General features: G+C 42.1%; 1 protein-coding gene across 2 annotated transcripts in view; it reads left to right on the top strand.

Moving 5' to 3' along the window:
• cwc22 (CWC22 spliceosome associated protein homolog) overlaps window positions 1-17,035 on the top strand; it is an 80,027-nt gene that overhangs the window by 45,074 nt on the left and 17,918 nt on the right. Inside the window, exons 1-10 of one of the 2 annotated variants that reach the window (XM_010880110.5) lie at window positions 4,665-4,799; window positions 9,404-9,500; window positions 11,410-11,714; window positions 11,914-11,969; window positions 12,498-12,584; window positions 12,801-13,046; window positions 15,578-15,706; window positions 15,868-16,036; window positions 16,174-16,363; window positions 16,519-16,725. In XM_010880110.5, the coding sequence (XP_010878412.4) occupies window positions 4,737-4,799; window positions 9,404-9,500; window positions 11,410-11,714; window positions 11,914-11,969; window positions 12,498-12,584; window positions 12,801-13,046; window positions 15,578-15,706; window positions 15,868-16,036; window positions 16,174-16,363; window positions 16,519-16,725 (1,549 nt within the window). In that variant the 5' untranslated portion in view covers window positions 4,665-4,736. Of the gene's footprint in view, window positions 1-4,664; window positions 4,800-9,403; window positions 9,501-11,409; window positions 11,715-11,913; window positions 11,970-12,497; window positions 12,585-12,800; window positions 13,047-15,577; window positions 15,707-15,867; window positions 16,037-16,173; window positions 16,364-16,518; window positions 16,726-17,035 lie in introns of those variants that run through there. The other variant, XM_020054932.3, reaches the window with a different exon arrangement.

Here is a 17,035-nt window from a genome sequence, read left to right as displayed (position 1 = left end):
GTGTGAAAAGGGAAAAACATTTGTCCTGTGGGCAAAAATGCCTTGTTGATGCTGGAGGTCAGAGGAGAATGGGCCGACTGATTCAAGCTGATAGAAGAGCAACTTTGACTGAAATAACCACTCGTTACAACCGAGGTATGCAGCAAAGCATTTGTGAAGCCACAACATGCACAACCTTGAGGCAGATGGGCTACAATAGCAGAAGACCCCACCGGGTACCACTCATCTCCACTACAAATAGGAAAAAGAGGCTACAATTTGCACGAGCTCACCAAAATTGGACAGTTGAAGACTGGAAGAATGTTGCCTGGTCTGATGAGTCTCGATTTCTGTTGAGACATTCAGATGGTAGAGTCAGAATTTGGCGTAAACAGAATGAGAACATGGATCCATCATGCCTTGTTACCACTGTGCAGGCTGGTGGTGGTGGTGTAATAGTGTGGGGGATGTTTTCTTGGCACACTTTAGGCCCCTTAGTGCCAATTGGGCATCGTTTAAATGCCACGGCCTACCTGAGCATTGTTTCTGACCATGTCCATCCCTTTATGACCACCATGTACCCATCCTCTGATGGCTACTTCCAGCAGGATAATGCACAAAGCTCGAATCATTTCAAATTGGTTTCTTGAACATGACAATGAGTTCACTGTACTGAAATGGCCCCCACAGTCACCAGATCTCAACCCAATAGAGCATCTTTGGGATGTGATGGAACAGGAGCTTCGTGCCCTGGATGTGCATCCCACAAATCTCCATCAACTGCAAGATGCTATCCTATCAATATGGGCCAACATTTCTAAAGAATGCTTTCAGCACCTTGTTGACTCAATGCCACGTAGAATTAAGGCAGTTCTGAAGGCGAAAGGGGGTCAAACACAGTATTAGTATGGTGTTCCTAATAATCCTTTAGGTGAGTGTATAGCCTTTACTTTTTATAGCCACAGCATAAGTTGATATCTTTATCCAGCAGGGGTGCCCCAGGGATGCATTACAATGTCTACTCAGTCTATTCACATTTCCAAGATTAAGCCATGAAACAAATGCGTTTATCTGATAAAAATAAACAAGGAAACATTAATTTCAGTATTTTGTTTTGGTGAGAATAGTGACTCAAACTTTAAACCCAGTCTGTGTGATTAGAAGTTATTTCCTGTTGGTAATCATTCACATAAAAGATGAAGAGGGTACAAGAACAGGAAAGAACAGTAAGTATCAAAGACCTCAGTAGATCATAGTGTCTGCCCTTCATTGAGATCAGAGCTAGACTGGAGTTGTCTGTGAGTTAAAGACTTCAGTAGATCAGAGTGTCAGCTCTTCATTGAGGTCAGAGTAGGAATTAAGTGGTCTGTGGCCTCAGGGACCTCGGTAGATCATAGCGTCTGCTCCACATTGAGGACAGAGCAGGACTGGAGGTGTCTGTGGTCTCATGGACCTCATTAAATCACAGTGACTGCTCTTCTTTGAGGTCAGAGCTAGAATGGAGGGGTCTGTAACCTCAAGGAACTCAGTAGACCAATAGTGTCTGCCCTTCAATGAGGTCAGAGCAGGACTGGAGCTGTCTATGGCCTCAGGAACCTCATTAAAACAATAAAGTCTGCTATTCACTGAGGTTAGAGCAGCAATGGACATTTCTGTGGCATCTGGAATCTCAGTAGATCATTGTGTCTTATCTTTATTGAGGCCTGAGCAGGACTAGAGCAGTCTATTAGGCCTCACAGACCTCTCATATTATTCTAAAATGGCTCCCTTTTTCCCTTTACTTTCCCACTACTAATGGGCTTAAGATTAACTGCACTACTTCCCCTGAAGGAAGAGTAGCTCTGTCTTGTCAAGGTTGAGCTTGAAGTAGTGGGGTGACATCTAAGCAGAGATGTCTACCGGGCAAGCAGAAATCTGTGTTGCCAACAAGAGGTCAAAACTGGCAAAGGAGCTATGTAGTTGAGAGTTATTCTCATACGTATGATAGGAGATAAACGCAAATGTATTTATCTTTCTCCTCTTTTGTATTTTCATATACAGTAGATATAAAAAGTCTGCACACCCCTGTGACAATGCCAGATTATTGTGATGTAAAAGAATGAGACAAAGATAAATCATGTCAGAACTTTTTCCACCTTTAATTTGACCTATAATGTGAACAATTCAATTGAAAAACATACTGAAATCTTCAAGGGGGAAAATGAAAAATAAAAACCTTACAATAACCTAGTTGCATAAGTGAGTACACTTTCTTATAACTGGGGATGTGGCTGTGTTCAGAATTAACCAGTCACATTCAAACTCATGTTAAATAAAAGTCATTACACACCTGCCATCATTTAAAGAGACTCTGATTAATCAGAAATAAAGTTCAGCTGGATTTTCCTGACATTTTCTTAGTTGCATCTCAGAGCAAAAGCTATGGTCCGCAGAGAGCTTCCAAAGCATCAGAGGGATCTCATTGTTGAAAGATATCAGTCAGGAAAAGAGTACAAAAGAATGTCCAAAGCATTAGATGTACTATGGAATACAGTGAAGAATGTCATCATCAAGTGGGGAAAATATGGCCCAACAGAGACATTACCTAGAACTGGATGTCCCTCCAAAATTGTTGAAAAGACAAGACGATAACTGGTCAGGGAGGCTTCCAAGAGGCCTACAGCAACATTAAAGGAACTGCAGGAATTTCTGGCAAGTACTGGGTGTGTGCTACATGTGACAACAATCTCCCGTATTCTTCATATGAATAGGCTATGGGGTAGTGTGGCAAGACGGAAGCCTTTTCTTACAAAGAAAAACATCCAAGCCCGGCTGAAGTTTGCAAAAACAAACATCAAGTCCCCCAAAAGCATGTGGGAAAATGTGTTATGGTCTGATGAAACCAAGGTTGAACGTTTTGGCCATAATTCCAAAAGGTATGTTTGGTGCAAAAACAACACTGCACATCACCCAAAGAACACCATACGCACATGAAGCATGGTGGTGGCAGCATCATGCTTTGGGGATGTTTTTCTTCAGCTGGAACCGGGGCCTTAGTCAGGGTGGAAGGAATTAAGAACAGTTCCAAATACCAGGCAATTTTGGCACAAAACCTTCAGGTGTCCGTTAGAAATCTGAAGCTGAAGAGGAAGTTCACCTTACAGCACAACAATGACCCAAAGCACACATCCAAATCCACAAAAGCATGGCTTCACCAGAAGAAGATTAACGTTTTGGAATGGCCTAGCCAGAGCCCAGACCTGAATCCAATTGAACATCTGTGGGGTGATCTGAAGAGGGCTGTGCAAAGGAGATGTCCTCACAATCTGACAGATTTGGAGCACTTTTGCAAAGAACAGTGGGAAAATATTGCCACGTCAAGATGAGTCATACTAATAGACTCCTACCCAAAAGACTGAGTGCTGTAATGAAATCAAAAGGTGCTTCACCAAAGCATTAGTTCAAGGGTGTGCACACTTATGCAACCATGGTTATTGTGAGTTTTTTATTTTTCTGCTTGCATGTTCAAAATAAATTGGGTCAAGATAGGATAGAGGATAAAGGGTGTACGAGATATGACAGACTGATTTGGTGTGCAACCTCTTTTGACTTCCTCACATATTGTTCAATAAGAAATTGGGATAGGAATTGTTTTAATTGTCCTTTTCGTAATTGATCTATCCTAAATATTATATATTTTTATATAAAATGTACAACTAAAATTGTTGTACAGGCATTATCCCCCTTTATTTAGGCAACCATAAATTACTTCACAAGTCAAATTTGGCATAACTATTCACCAAATATGTTACATGGATGCACTGTATGAAATAATAGGGTTTTGCATTCATTTTAAATATTCTACCCCTTCCTGTGTCCACTATAAAAACAGCAAGTTAACGTTAGGTCCTTCAGTCACGTGTTTATTTCTGGCACAGATTCAATCAAATATTACATTCTCATTAATAAGGGCAATGATTGTTTACAATGATGCAGTGGATAATGTATTAAATTACACAGTCCTACTGACTTGAGCTGCAGGGCAGGAAAGAAACTACTCCGGGTCTTGGATGGTGACTTAATCTATTTTTACGAATATGACAACATTTGAAAATGTACCCACGCCTCTCCGATTGGCATCTAGGACAATCCCATGCCTGACACCAATGTAGCGTTTGGCAGGCAGTTTCTTAAACCCCAGACCTTTGGCACGGACCCGGCGCTAGAACCAACGTGTTGGACTGGCATTTGATTTTCATGATGGGCGGGCACATTCATCCTGCTTACCAATGTAGAATAGTAACTTCAGCACGAGGGACGGAAAGCAAATAATTTTAGCATGCATGATATGCTACATTTCCTATAGTAATTAGTTAGTATTGGGAAGCATCTTAACCAACCAATTTTTGGGGGGCAAAGCACTGTCGGTGCTTTGCCCCCCCAAGCAGTGCCTTTACCAAGGTCTCTACATTATATGATCTCTGGAGCCGAGATCCTCTACTAATCAAAGCACTTTTTTTTCAAATATATTAAAAAATATATATATATATATTATTATTATTATTTTTATATATATTTTGTGGATTGCTGACAGAAAGATATCACAATTAAATAAATGTAAGTCAAACTATGTAGCCTATTGAAGTTTATGGGGGTGAACACGTTTACACAAATCTTATTAATAAAAAGCCAGAGTGCATGTTCGTTCTTTTTGTCCCTTGCTACTGGTTGTAGCAAAACTTGCGGAAGAGTATAGGGGGAATATCTCAGTGGAGAAAATGGCTACAGAGACAAACGAGAATGATTTGCCAGTGGAGCTAAGTCCTAATTCGAAAGAAGAGGTAGGAAGTTTGTACCTATATCATTCCACAAAAGAAAAAAGGTCTCATATAAATTATTACTTATGCCTCCCTGTCTTATATAATAGCTAAAACTTAGTGGGCCTTTTGAAGTGTCAGGTAGCTAGCTATTTAGCTTCTCAGCTAACGTTACCGCGCGTCTCACATTAAAGACATTGGCCCACATGGCTAGCCTTGTAGCGAATTTGCTAGTTAGTTCGCTAACTAGGTATCGTTAGCTATTTAGCAGTGGGTTGGCTACTAATCTCTTTTCGATTATACTACATCTACATGGGTACATTGCTACCTAGACGATCAAGCAGTTCATGTCAGTGGAGTTACCAGTTAGCTACAATAAAAGCATCGGATCAAATAAAATCGTTTACCGCAATTAGAGTCAAATCCACACGATATAGCTCGATTGATGTTAGCTAGCTACAGATGACAACAGAAACATGGATCGAGGTGAAACACAGAGTCGCGCGTCGCACTTGGCACGCCTGGGTTGTGGGTTATATTCCAGTGGGACAGGACGATAAGTATGAAAACGTATTGTATGCACTTAGAATACTGTACTGTCATTCTGGATAAGAGCCTCTGCTAATTTTCTGAACTAAAGTCTACTGACTAAATGGATGGCACGCTGAAATGCAACAGGCTAGCACAATAGTATAGTCCATTTCAATTCACATCCCTTGATATATGTGGTCAATGCTCATTGTTAGTGTATTGCTTGCAGTTACTTTCAGTGATTTACAGAACAAAATGGCAGTGGCTACATGTAGTTACTGTATCAGCTGACTGGTATATTCTCCATGTAACATTTTTATTTGATTCCCATCAGCATGCGTATTTGTCGGGGAAGTTAGAAGGAAAAGCGAAGTGTAATATTATAACATTGTTTTTATGCAGAGGAAATCATCAACCCACACAATCTAGGCTTTCTGCTATCAGGGTTGGCCTTTTCTGTCCACCTTGTTATCCATTGCCATCAGGGATAAGTTTAGCCCTCTGAGACTTGCCTCAAAATTTCTCACATGCTTTTGTAAACAACCGCTGTAGACTAACAGTGATAGTTAATATTAGTTAATATTAACTGATAATAATAGCTCTAGACAGTGCCAATAAAGGCAGTACACTGTGTGCAAAATTATTAGGCATGTGAGTATTCTGATCATATTATTATTTCTATGCACAAAATGAATGGAGAAGAAAAGACGCAAATTAACTGTAAAAGACTCTCTAAGAATTAAACGTGATGCTACCAGGAACACATTATCCTCCAGTGCCACCATATTCCAGAACTGCAACCTACCTGGAGTGTCCAGAAGTACAAGGTGTCAAGTGCTCAGAGACATGGCCAAGGTCAAGAAGGCTGAAAGAAGACCACAACTGAATAAGAGTCACATGTGGAAGCGTATAGATAGGGCAAAGAAATACCTGAAAACAGATTTTTCTGAGTGACTCTTGATGGACCAGATGGATGGGCCTGTGGCTGGATCACTAATGGACACAGGGCACCACTTCGAGTCAGGTGCCAGCCAGATGGAGGATGGGTACTGGTATGGGCTGCTATAACTAAGGCTGGGGTGGTTGGACCTTTTCGGTTTGAAGATGGACTGAAACTCCACTCCCATACCTGCTGCCAATTTCTGGAAGATACTTACTTCAAGCAGTGGTACAGGAAGAAGTCCTCAGCATTCAGCAAGGCCATGTTCTTTTATGCAGGACAGTGCTCCATCACATCCATGCAAGTACTCCACTGCTTGGCTTGCAAACAAGGGCCTCAAAGATGCCGGAATAATGACCTGACCCCCTTCCTTACCTGACTTCAATCCTATTGAGAACTTGTGGACCCTTCTCAAATGTGAGATTTGCAGTCAGGGAAGACAATACACCTCTTTGAACAGCATTTTTGAGGCTGTGGTTGCTGCTTCATCGAAAATGTATTGTGAATAGATCTAGACAGTCTGCATGGATAGAAGGCTCATGGCAGTTATTGAAAAGAAGGGTGGCTATATCGGTCACTGAATATTTTTGAAAGGCCAGAAATTTTATTTAATTTTTATTTTGTGTTACTTATTTGTTGCACTTACTCTAAAAATTGAGAATAAACAAGTGAGTTATTTTTTAAATTTAGTTGCCTAAAAATTCTGCACACCAATTGTTGCCTAATAATTCTGCACATTTATGTATTCCCCTGAGAAAGATCAAAACACATGTTTCCTTAAATATTCAGGTTTGAGGTTAAAAGTTTTTTTGCATTGACTGAGAGCATTGATTGTTCAGCAATAAAATAAATCTTGAGGGATATGATTTGCTGAATAATTGTGCATGCGGTGTATATGTAAAAATGGTAAAACAATAGATATTTACACAATAAATAACAGCAGACAATAACTGGTCATATAAGGTAGTAGCGTGTGTGGTGGGCTTAACAGATTGTGCGCAGTGTCCCTTTGGGGTCCAGCATATGTACATAAAGTAATTGCTACAGGGGTTGTGTGAAAAGGATACCATGTAGTTAACTGAGTAATCATTTTGCTGTCTTGTTTAAGTCTTATGGCTTGCAGGTTGAAGTGGTATATGGTCCTTTTGATTCTATACATCAGGCACTTGTTCTTTTTGCTGTCATAAGGAAGTGAGAACAGTCTATGACTTGGGTGGTGGGGGTCATTGACTATTTTCTTGTGACGCCACTTTGTATAGATGTTCTGGGTGTCAGGGCGCTTGGCCCAGTGATTATCTCTGCTGTTCTACTATTCTCTTAAGCACCGTGCAATTAGGGGCAGTAAGTTTCAGCATGTCAATATTGAGATTCACCTTGAAATCTTAGTATTGACTAGGGATGTGCATGACCATGATTTTCACTCGATAATTTATCTGCTTTTGTCGTCGAATTGTCGACTCCATCAACTCGTGCCAAAAAGAGAGGTATTAAAGGAAAAATGAATGTAAATTGTAAAATGTTATGCAATAAATTCAAAGTTTTTGAATGACTTTGCTTATATTAGCTAACTTCTTGTTGTTTTCTTTCCATAACAACAAAATTCTACATGTTTTAGGCCATCTAGCCAGCTAAGTTTTATGTTACAGTCTGCAAACAAACCTACCGATACATTCAAGTTCCAGTGAACGAAAAAATATCCTAGGAAAGAAGCTTAATAGGAATAAATTATATTAAATGAATGAACAAAAACCTAACAATCTCGATCTTAACAAAAATATAAAGAATCATTAGGCAATGTCCATATTATTATGCAAATGTATTCTTGTTTAGAAAAATTAGGATGTCCACATGCTCCGGGAGTAGATGACTAGGCTTATGCAGTCTGTTGACTATCAGGCCCGCAGCTGAGAGAACCCATTCAGCCAGTACAGATTTTGCCAGGATACGCAGGTATGCTTTCGCTAGCTGTCATAATTTCCAGCCCTTGGCCGTTGGCCAGATTTGTTTAGTCAATAAGGGATAACCCTTCATGACTGTCACCAAGTGACTCAATCGTCGTACAGATTTCTTTTGGTGACTTTCAAAAATTTGATTAACTTGTCGATAAATGCCTTCCTTGTCGAAATGTCAACAATTTAACTTTGTTCTCACCCCTAATATTGGCATGAGAAATATTCAAATTTCAGTTGCATACCATATTTTGAATAAATCTGTCCTGCGTAATTTAATCTTTCTTACAAAGCCCTGCCCCGGGTCACTTAAGAAATGGGTCACTTCCTCTTTGCTGTAATGTTGTCAATCTTTGTGCCCTGTTCTATTAAGTTGATGTTTCCAAAGAATGACACTGCCACTTTTCCTTTTAACAGGCCATTCTATGTATATGGCTCTTACAGCTGAACCTTAGTTTTTAATTAAAAATTATAGTTTTCTAATATTTTGTTGCTTAAAATATAGCTTATCAACTGTTTATTTTACGCCTCCTTTTTTGTTCATCTTTTGCCATGGTGCCGATCATTTGATGTGACCATAGAAATAGATTACCGTAACAAATTCCCATGTGTTAATGAACTAACAATGGCTGTAAAGACATTGGATTATGTTGCTTTTTTTAAAATGTCAGTCCCCTTTTCCTAATACATGTGTGTATGTACTGATATACAGGGTATTTTTGGAAATTGGTGTGAAACCAGTGAGAATAGTGCATATTGCTGCATTAATGGAACCCCCTCCTCCCCCCTCAAACGTTCAGGGCCTGTCCAACCATAACAATACCTAATCCCAGCGATCATTTTTGTCAAATGTTTCTTGAAAATTCCCCATACTGGTTCTTAATGTGCTTAATTCTGATCAACCACAAAGTATAATTTGTCTTCTTCCCGCTTTGTTCTAACCTGTGTGTTTTGCCACCTCTGCACTGCCTGTGCTTTCCTTTCATCAGCTCTGTCAACGGAGTGCACCGTGATTTCAGTAATTCCATCAGGTCACCCGCTGTTGGGTATCTAATGTTTGGTCTTTACGATGAGTTTGTTGTTCAGTAAAGCACAAAGCAGCACGGATTGCCATTTGTTTGTTTTTATGCAGGGTAACCTTCAGCTTTAGTTTAGACGTCCGTTGCCCATGTAGTGTAAATCAGCTGTGTCCTCTGTTCCTGATACAGCCTGCCAGGAGCAGTGGCATGGAGCAGCCCTGGGGGACTAGGAGCAGGAGCCCATCAGAGGAGAGAACAGAACACCTGGCACAGCAGAAGAGCAATGGTAAGTGGAAATATATGTATCCTTACATTACTCAAAGATTAATTCTTTCCATACAGATGTATATAATAGACATTGAGAAAGTTGAAATCTTAGCACATTAAAAGTGAACCCTTTCTGGCCTTATAAAATGCCAAACTAGGCTATCAATGATTAGGTTCTTTCTAGATGATACCGTATCTTTTTCACCAGCCTTGTTTGGCCTTGGATTTTTCCCAGTGACCTCTATCATCACATCTAATCATATCCACCCTCTGTTGTTTATCTGATCGAATGCTCAGGGTCTCCATGGTTTCTCATCCTCATCATTGACAGACATTCCAGCCTTGCAGCTCTCTGAGTCAATCCGTGTTATTGTCCAGATAATGCTTTCAATCATCTCTTGTGCTGAGCTGTTGCGAATCCTTCCTCTGAGCCCAGTGAGTTAGGCAAGGGCAACAGAAACCTCCCATCACCCCCCTCAAGGGCATTTCAAATGCTCAAGCGCAGGATGTGCTGTCTGTTGGTGACAGTCTTTTTGCGAGATCCCCTGTAACGGCCAGGGGTTGAGTCCCAAATGGCCCCCTATTCCCTATCCATGCTGTACTTCTGACGGGGCTTATATCATGGGGCTCTAGTCGAACTAGTGCCCTATAAGATATCGTTTGGGACAGAAGCCAGGGTCTTAATCGTTTTGGGGGGGGTGAGGTGGGGGGGGGGGGCTGCATGCAATGCTAGCATCTCCACGGTCAAACGAGATACAGCTAATGTCCCACCAGATGGATCTTTTTACCTTCACTCCTTTTCGTTTGCTGTCTGTTAACATTGCCCCGCTTCTGCTGCTACAGTATCCTTAGTTAATACAGACAGGTTTTTGGATAATTCGAGTCATTAACTGTGAAAGGTGGGTGAGTTCAGTCAACAGCAGCTGCATAAGAACAGTGACAGGAGAGATGATGAGCGCTTAAATATCAGGAAAAGGCTTCAGGATCTTGGGGTTCTATAGATATGTTTAATTATAAGGTCCAGCAATAGCCGTGTTTAAAATGGGTATTTAAATTACACCGTGCCAATTCCCAACAAAGCGTTAACCTCCTCTGTGTGTGTGGCAAATTGCTGTGGTAGCACCTAGAAGTGGATAGTGCTGTCAGAGCCGTTTTGGCTCAGTTTTAGCATTGATTGCAGTTGCCTACCAGGCACCCCTCAGTGATTTGAGGTTGTAGCTTTGAATTTAATAGACTCTAAAATTATCCCTCAAGGCGTTTTGTAATTGTCGTAGACTACACTTGAAGTATCGCTCGCCACTGCATTTTAGCTGTTAACTGCGTTTTTTGCTACACTGTTGTTTCTCTCAGAAGAATGCCATAGCCACAGTCCACTCAGCAATCCGTCCGTGAACCTGATGACGCCAGCTGAGGTCTGGGCAGGGGATGAGTCATTGACCAACCAGGGATCTCAGCAGGCCGCTACAATGACCTTCATCAATTATTTCATATAGCCTTGCCCGCTGTTCAGTCAGGCCCCTCAGAGCATTAGCTGAATGTCAGTTGAATTTTCATTCTTGTTTTCTGGCTGGTTATTGTCGGTATTGTAAGAGGCAAGGCGAGCGCATTGAACATTTTCAACTTAGTGAAGTATGATGAAGCTAACGGCTCTTTGGTAAAAGGCACTGAGGGGACGCTTCTATACTGTCTTCGTTGTTGCATCATCATGTTCTTGCGCATGATTAAATTCTGTAAATACAAGAAAAATGGTTTTCCAGGATAGCGGGTAGAACATCCGTGTTTCTCCTGCTGGCGACGTGACCCATGTAGAAGGTCTTAGACACATGAGTCTTTCCTTTTGGACCCCTACAGCTACAGACTGTACTACAATGTCATATAGTACCGCATTGTGAAATTAACTTGTTGACCTAACCTTGTTTTATCTCCAGAGGGGGCACCGGAGGGGGCACCAGAGGGGGCACCGGAGGGGGCGGATGGCGCAGCAACCAGTCCCAGAGCCAAAGCCCACGGCGCATCAAGCCCTGCATCGGATGAACCTGTCGTTCTTGGCAATCCTGGAGTTGCCAGTCCCGGGGTAGCCAGCTCTAGAGCCACCAGGGGTAGCAGGGCCCCTTCCAGTGCCAGTCTCAGCCAGGAGGAAGAGGATTCTAGTGGCTCTGATGGTGACACCAGTGATGAAGACAGTGATGAGGGAGTGGTGCGCAGGATGAAAAGCAGCGTGGCTCAGATCGTGGTGGGTGACTGACCGATGCATTCTGGGCTGTTTCCTAGAGGCTGATTGGGAAGTCTTGTCCTTGACTAAGAAGTAGATGTCCCACTACTTTCAATAAGAGAATTCAGTTTGAGTGTGTGGTTTCTATGGTTATATCAGTGTTTTCTGTAAGACCAGTTTTCTAGGGTCCTGCAGAATTTGACTTGTGTTTCTGTTCCAGCGTGGACCAGATGACCAGAGTGTTGAAAGAGGCAGGAGCCCCAGCCCCGATGACAGGTGATTGATTAACTGGGTTGGGCAGATTACCTGAAAAATCTAATTATAGTTCCATAAAAATAGAAAATAAGCAGTAGCTTCAACTGGCACTATGATTTATATTTTCTACAGCAGTAGCAGTGGAGGTTTTAGAGACAGTGTTTTTACCCAGGATTGTATTTTTATATTGCTGTATAATAACAAAGCATTTTCCCTCTCCTCTGAGTACAAATGAGATCTGTCTGTACACTGCTACAGATTATTGACTGGATAGAATCCAGGTGACTGTCTGATTAACCACTGGGTCAGGTGTAAATGTCCAGTAATGGCAAAACCTCTACTGTTTCTGAGATTGCCAAATTCCCAAGAATTTCCCTATTCCAAAGTTCAGTAGGTTTTCCCAAAGTCAATGTTGGCAAATTGTCAGTTGGATGTGTCCTTAATAACTTAGTCCCTGAATTCTGTGTTCCTTTGAGAATTTATAAACATTCTGAGAACATTGGGAAACTGCATAGAAGCCTTCATCCTTACGTTTGTTTCCAATTCCAGGGACGATGACCGCAGGAGGTCCCGCTCCAGGTCTCGGTCCAGAAGTCAGGAGAGGGACCGCCGTTATGGTAGAGGAGGTTACGACAGGTATGGGATCAAACTGCACCGTCTGCTTGAGGTTTCTTCAGTTTTTCCTTTGCCTCTGTGCTCTGCTGCAGCGTCTGTTTCCTGCTTGACGTGTGCCTGGGTTACTGTGACATTAAATGGGTTTTCTAGCTGTGGTTTGTCTGTGTTGTGTTTCAAGACTAGAGTGGACCTCATTCATATATTATTCTAAAAACGCTTCCCTTGCATCACCTACAGGTCAAGGGACGATGATCGTGACCGAAACTATGACCGTTACGAGCGCCGGTCAAGCCGGGACAAAGAGACTGAGTTAAGAAGGAGGGGGCGGTCGTTGTCCCCATCCCAGAAGAACCCTTCTGCAGAAGAGCCACCTGTGAAGAAGAAGAAGGAGGAACTGGACCCCATCCTGACCAGGACTGGTGGAGCCTACATCCCCCCTGCCAAGCTACGCATGATGCAGGCTCAGATCACTGACAAGAGCAGGTGAACAGCTGATATGACATGAGAGGATGTGGAGTGAACATTCCCATTGAGATTGCTGTGGTCTAAGAGGGGTCTATCCACCCTGTCATCACGCGGGTAAATAGTTCTGAATGGTGGGGATTTATTAAAGGCCACAAAGAAAAGCGTAACATGATCGTAAATCATGTACTGAGGTCACTAGATGTTATGGCGGGTAGAGAGCTGGGGTAAAATGTAGGCAAACCGTTTCTATGTCCAGGCCATCAAACTGTCTGACCACAGACACAACCACGGACCACTATATGCAAGTGCAGTGTAAATGTCTCACACACACACAAACTAATCCCATAAACAGGACCGGTACCTAGGAAACTGTGAGTCAATTATGCAATGTCAGTCCCGAATATGCATGATGTGCTCATCATCGGTAACTAAAACAGAGAATGTGGCATGTGTAGTAGGAGATACAGCAGGATGTCAGGAATACACCATGAGTAAGAATAGTGTTTCAACACTTTATAAATGAACCACTTTTCAGCATCTATCTTGTCTGTGGGGCTGCAGTCTCTGAGGTGCGGTATAATGGCCTGCTAATAGGAGTTGTTTGTCAGTCTTCTGATGCATGTGTGTGCGTCTCAGTCTACCAGGTCGCAGAAGGAATGGGCTGCGGCTCGGTTGGCTGAGGTTTTGGGTCGTCTTTTTGGCCTTGCTTTGACACATTGTGCTGTAACTGTTCTGGAGGTCAGGCAGAGTGGCTCTGGTAATACATTGAGCTGATTTCGCCACCCTCTGGAGAGCAATGCAGTTGAGCAAGGAAGTAGCCATATCAGGTTGGTTCACGGCCCTACAGAATGCTCTGTTCTGCAGCTGTAGAGGTTTGTGCCGGTCTTAGGGGCACCACTTAAACTGTCTGTCGGTGACTCTGACTTCTGTGCTGTCCACGGTCCCCTGCTCATACTCTACATAGGTAGTCTCATGTAACTGACTGTCCTCTGTCCAATCGGCTGGTTTCATTTCAACGTGAAGTTCAACCCATAGAGCTTCTGTTGACATTGTGTGGGCTTTGATAGGTAGATTTAAGTTGTGCATTGATAGATTTTCTGATGACTTTTACCTGGCTATAAATTTAGAATCACTGAACTGTATTTGCTGTTTGTTTAGGTTATAGTTCATAGGGGTAGATGTATTAATCTCATTTTAACTACCCTCCCTCTGCTTCCTAGATTAATAGCCACACATCCCTAATTTTCCACTTGGCCAACCCTGAGACCATGCCAGCAATTTAAGCTCAAGGAAGTCGTTACTTCATAGGCATTTAGTGTAATGGTGTTTGCCCAAAGGATCCCATTTAATGCAGACATAAAACTACACCTTACAGCCTCAAACATCCGTTATCCACATGAGTTATTATATGATTATATTATGAATTAGGCTTGTTTTGAAGTAGTGTTGTGGACCTACTGACCTCATAGAAAGTATTGCCTGGGAAAACAATTAGAAATATGTTCTGCTTCACTGAAGTTGTGCTGTAGAAACACACTGTTAGCATGTTTTATTTTTATTTTATTTTTTTATTTGATTCAAATTAATTGTCATTGAACAGAAAGTATAGTAAAACAGAATGCAGTTAGCATCTAACCAGAAGTGCAAATAGAGGAGGGCAAGTATTAAGTATATGGATATTATCAGTGGAATGTGTAGATGAGCCATACTAAATGTGTAATAAGGCAAATAAAGGAGGGCAGAAATTTTACAAGTATTAGGTATAGTGTATGTTACAACTGGGATAATAGTTGTTTGGGTAAAAATGTCAATTTCAAAATGACATTCAAGATGTGCAAACGTGGCAAATCAAGGTGTGATGTATTAAGGTAGCACCCGAGATGCAGAGATGGCAGCAATGAGGTCCCGAGGTAAACATGTTTAGCAACTGTAAAAATGCAGGCACAATAGCAATTCATAATGTGCAAAGAGGCTAAATGAATATACAAGGTGTATGTGCAACTGAAATGCAGGGATAGCAGCGGTGAGGTTGCTGAGGTAGACCTTGTATATTTAACAACTGAAAACATCCATTATCAGGCATAGCCAGGCAGTATCAGAGTACTGTATGACACCAGTATATGACAATGTGTTGTTACTCAATTGCACACATCCCAGCTGCCGTCAGAGAATTATTTGAGTCGACTGCATGTGGCTGTAAGGTTAGCTTACCATACCGCCACTTTTTGGGAATGGCTGAGGTAAAAATGTATGTAGGAGTCAATTTTATTGGTTGTGTTGAGTTATATCAATGTATGCTTGTTTATGTTCAGATAACCGTTTATCCGTACACAGGAAGTCACGTTCATTTAAAGCGCTACAGTAAATAGCCAATGGGCTTATGTGTATTCTTTTTGGGATGTCTATAAAGGTGAGGACAACCCAAAGTATCTTTGAGATTGAGTGAGACCATCATGAACAATAGACTATCTAATGCTGCAATAAATAATTGAATTACTCTCTCCCTTGACGACCGGGTACTGATTTCTAACTGTCTTCCCTGTTTCCAGTCTGGCTTATCAACGTATGAGCTGGGAGGCCCTGAAGAAATCCATCAACGGTCTAATCAACAAGGTGAACGTGTCCAACATTGCCATGATCATTCAGGAACTGCTGCAGGAGAACATTGTCAGGGGCAGGTAATGGCTCTAGCGTAGTTATTTTGTTCACATTTATTTACAACATTCTGACTCTAGGTCAGTTAATGGTATTGATTTGGGTCCTGTCAGTGATAATTTTTTTTGAAGTGCAGATAAGAAGTTTGTCTGTTTTGCCTCATCCACGCCTGTCCCTTCTCCAGAGGTCTCCTGGCCAGGTCTACTCTGCAGGCCCAGAGTGCCTCAGCCACCTTCACTCACGTCTACGCAGCGGTGGTAGCCATCATCAACTCAAAGTTCCCCCAGATAGGAGAACTCATCCTCAAAAGACTCATCCTCAACTTCCGCAAGGGCTACCGGAGGAATGACAAGGTAAATGCCCCGCTGCGTCGTCCCGCCAGGCTTTCTTGTCCTCACGTTTGCCCGCTCAACCAGGAAGTGAAACTTAGAGGAAGCATTCAGAGGAGCAACATATCGTTCAACTCTTCCTTTGTGTTCTTGTCTTTCAGGCGCTTTGTCTCACTGCGTCTAAGTTTGTAGCTCACCTGGTCAATCAGAATGTGGCCCATGAGGTGTTGTGTCTGGAGATGTTGACTCTGCTCTTAGAGAGACCTACGGACGACAGCGTTGAGGTGTCCATCAGCTTCCTGAAGGAGTGTGGTCTGAAACTCACCGAGGTTTCCCCTCGGGGCATCAACGGTACATGGCTGCACACCGCCGTCGCACTCATGTTCTACAGCATCGTTTTAGCATTCTGTTACAGCTTGTTAATGAAGCTATTCCTTTATATTGCTCTTTATTTCTAGTGCTCTTGTGTTCTGTCATTTTTGAAACGCCGTCTCTTCTGTTTTCAGCCATTTTCGAGCGGCTGCGCAACATCCTTCATGAGTCTGAGATTGACAAGCGTGTGCAGTACATGATAGAAGTGATGTTTGCCATCAGGAAAGACGGATTCAAGGACCACCCCATTATACCAGACGGTCTGGACTTGGTGGAGGAGGAAGATCAGTTCACACACATGCTGCCGCTAGAAGATGACTACAACCAAGAGGATATCCTCAGTAAGAAACTATTGAAAATGTCATGTATAATACACAGTGGAGCAGGAAGGTCCGTTTCCAACTCAAGCTGCCCTGTAGAGGATGATCACAACGAGGAAGATTTAAGCCTCATGCTTTCACGTAAATGCCATGAAAAGGCTTTTTGTTTTCTATGGCATTGGTCCTGACCCTGGATCACTGTGATGGTCTGAGAGAACTGACCATTTGAAAGCCAGTCAATGATAATAATCAAGTCGGTGAAAATGGAGGTGATGAGACAACATATTTTTAAGTAATGGAGGTTGAGCATTTACATAATTGTTAATTGCCA

Source organism: Esox lucius, chromosome 16, assembly GCF_011004845.1.
Source record: "Esox lucius isolate fEsoLuc1 chromosome 16, fEsoLuc1.pri, whole genome shotgun sequence".
NCBI lineage: Eukaryota > Metazoa > Chordata > Actinopteri > Esociformes > Esocidae > Esox > Esox lucius.
Note: the sequence above shows the minus strand (reverse complement) of the source record. Positions and strands in the feature narration are given on the sequence as shown.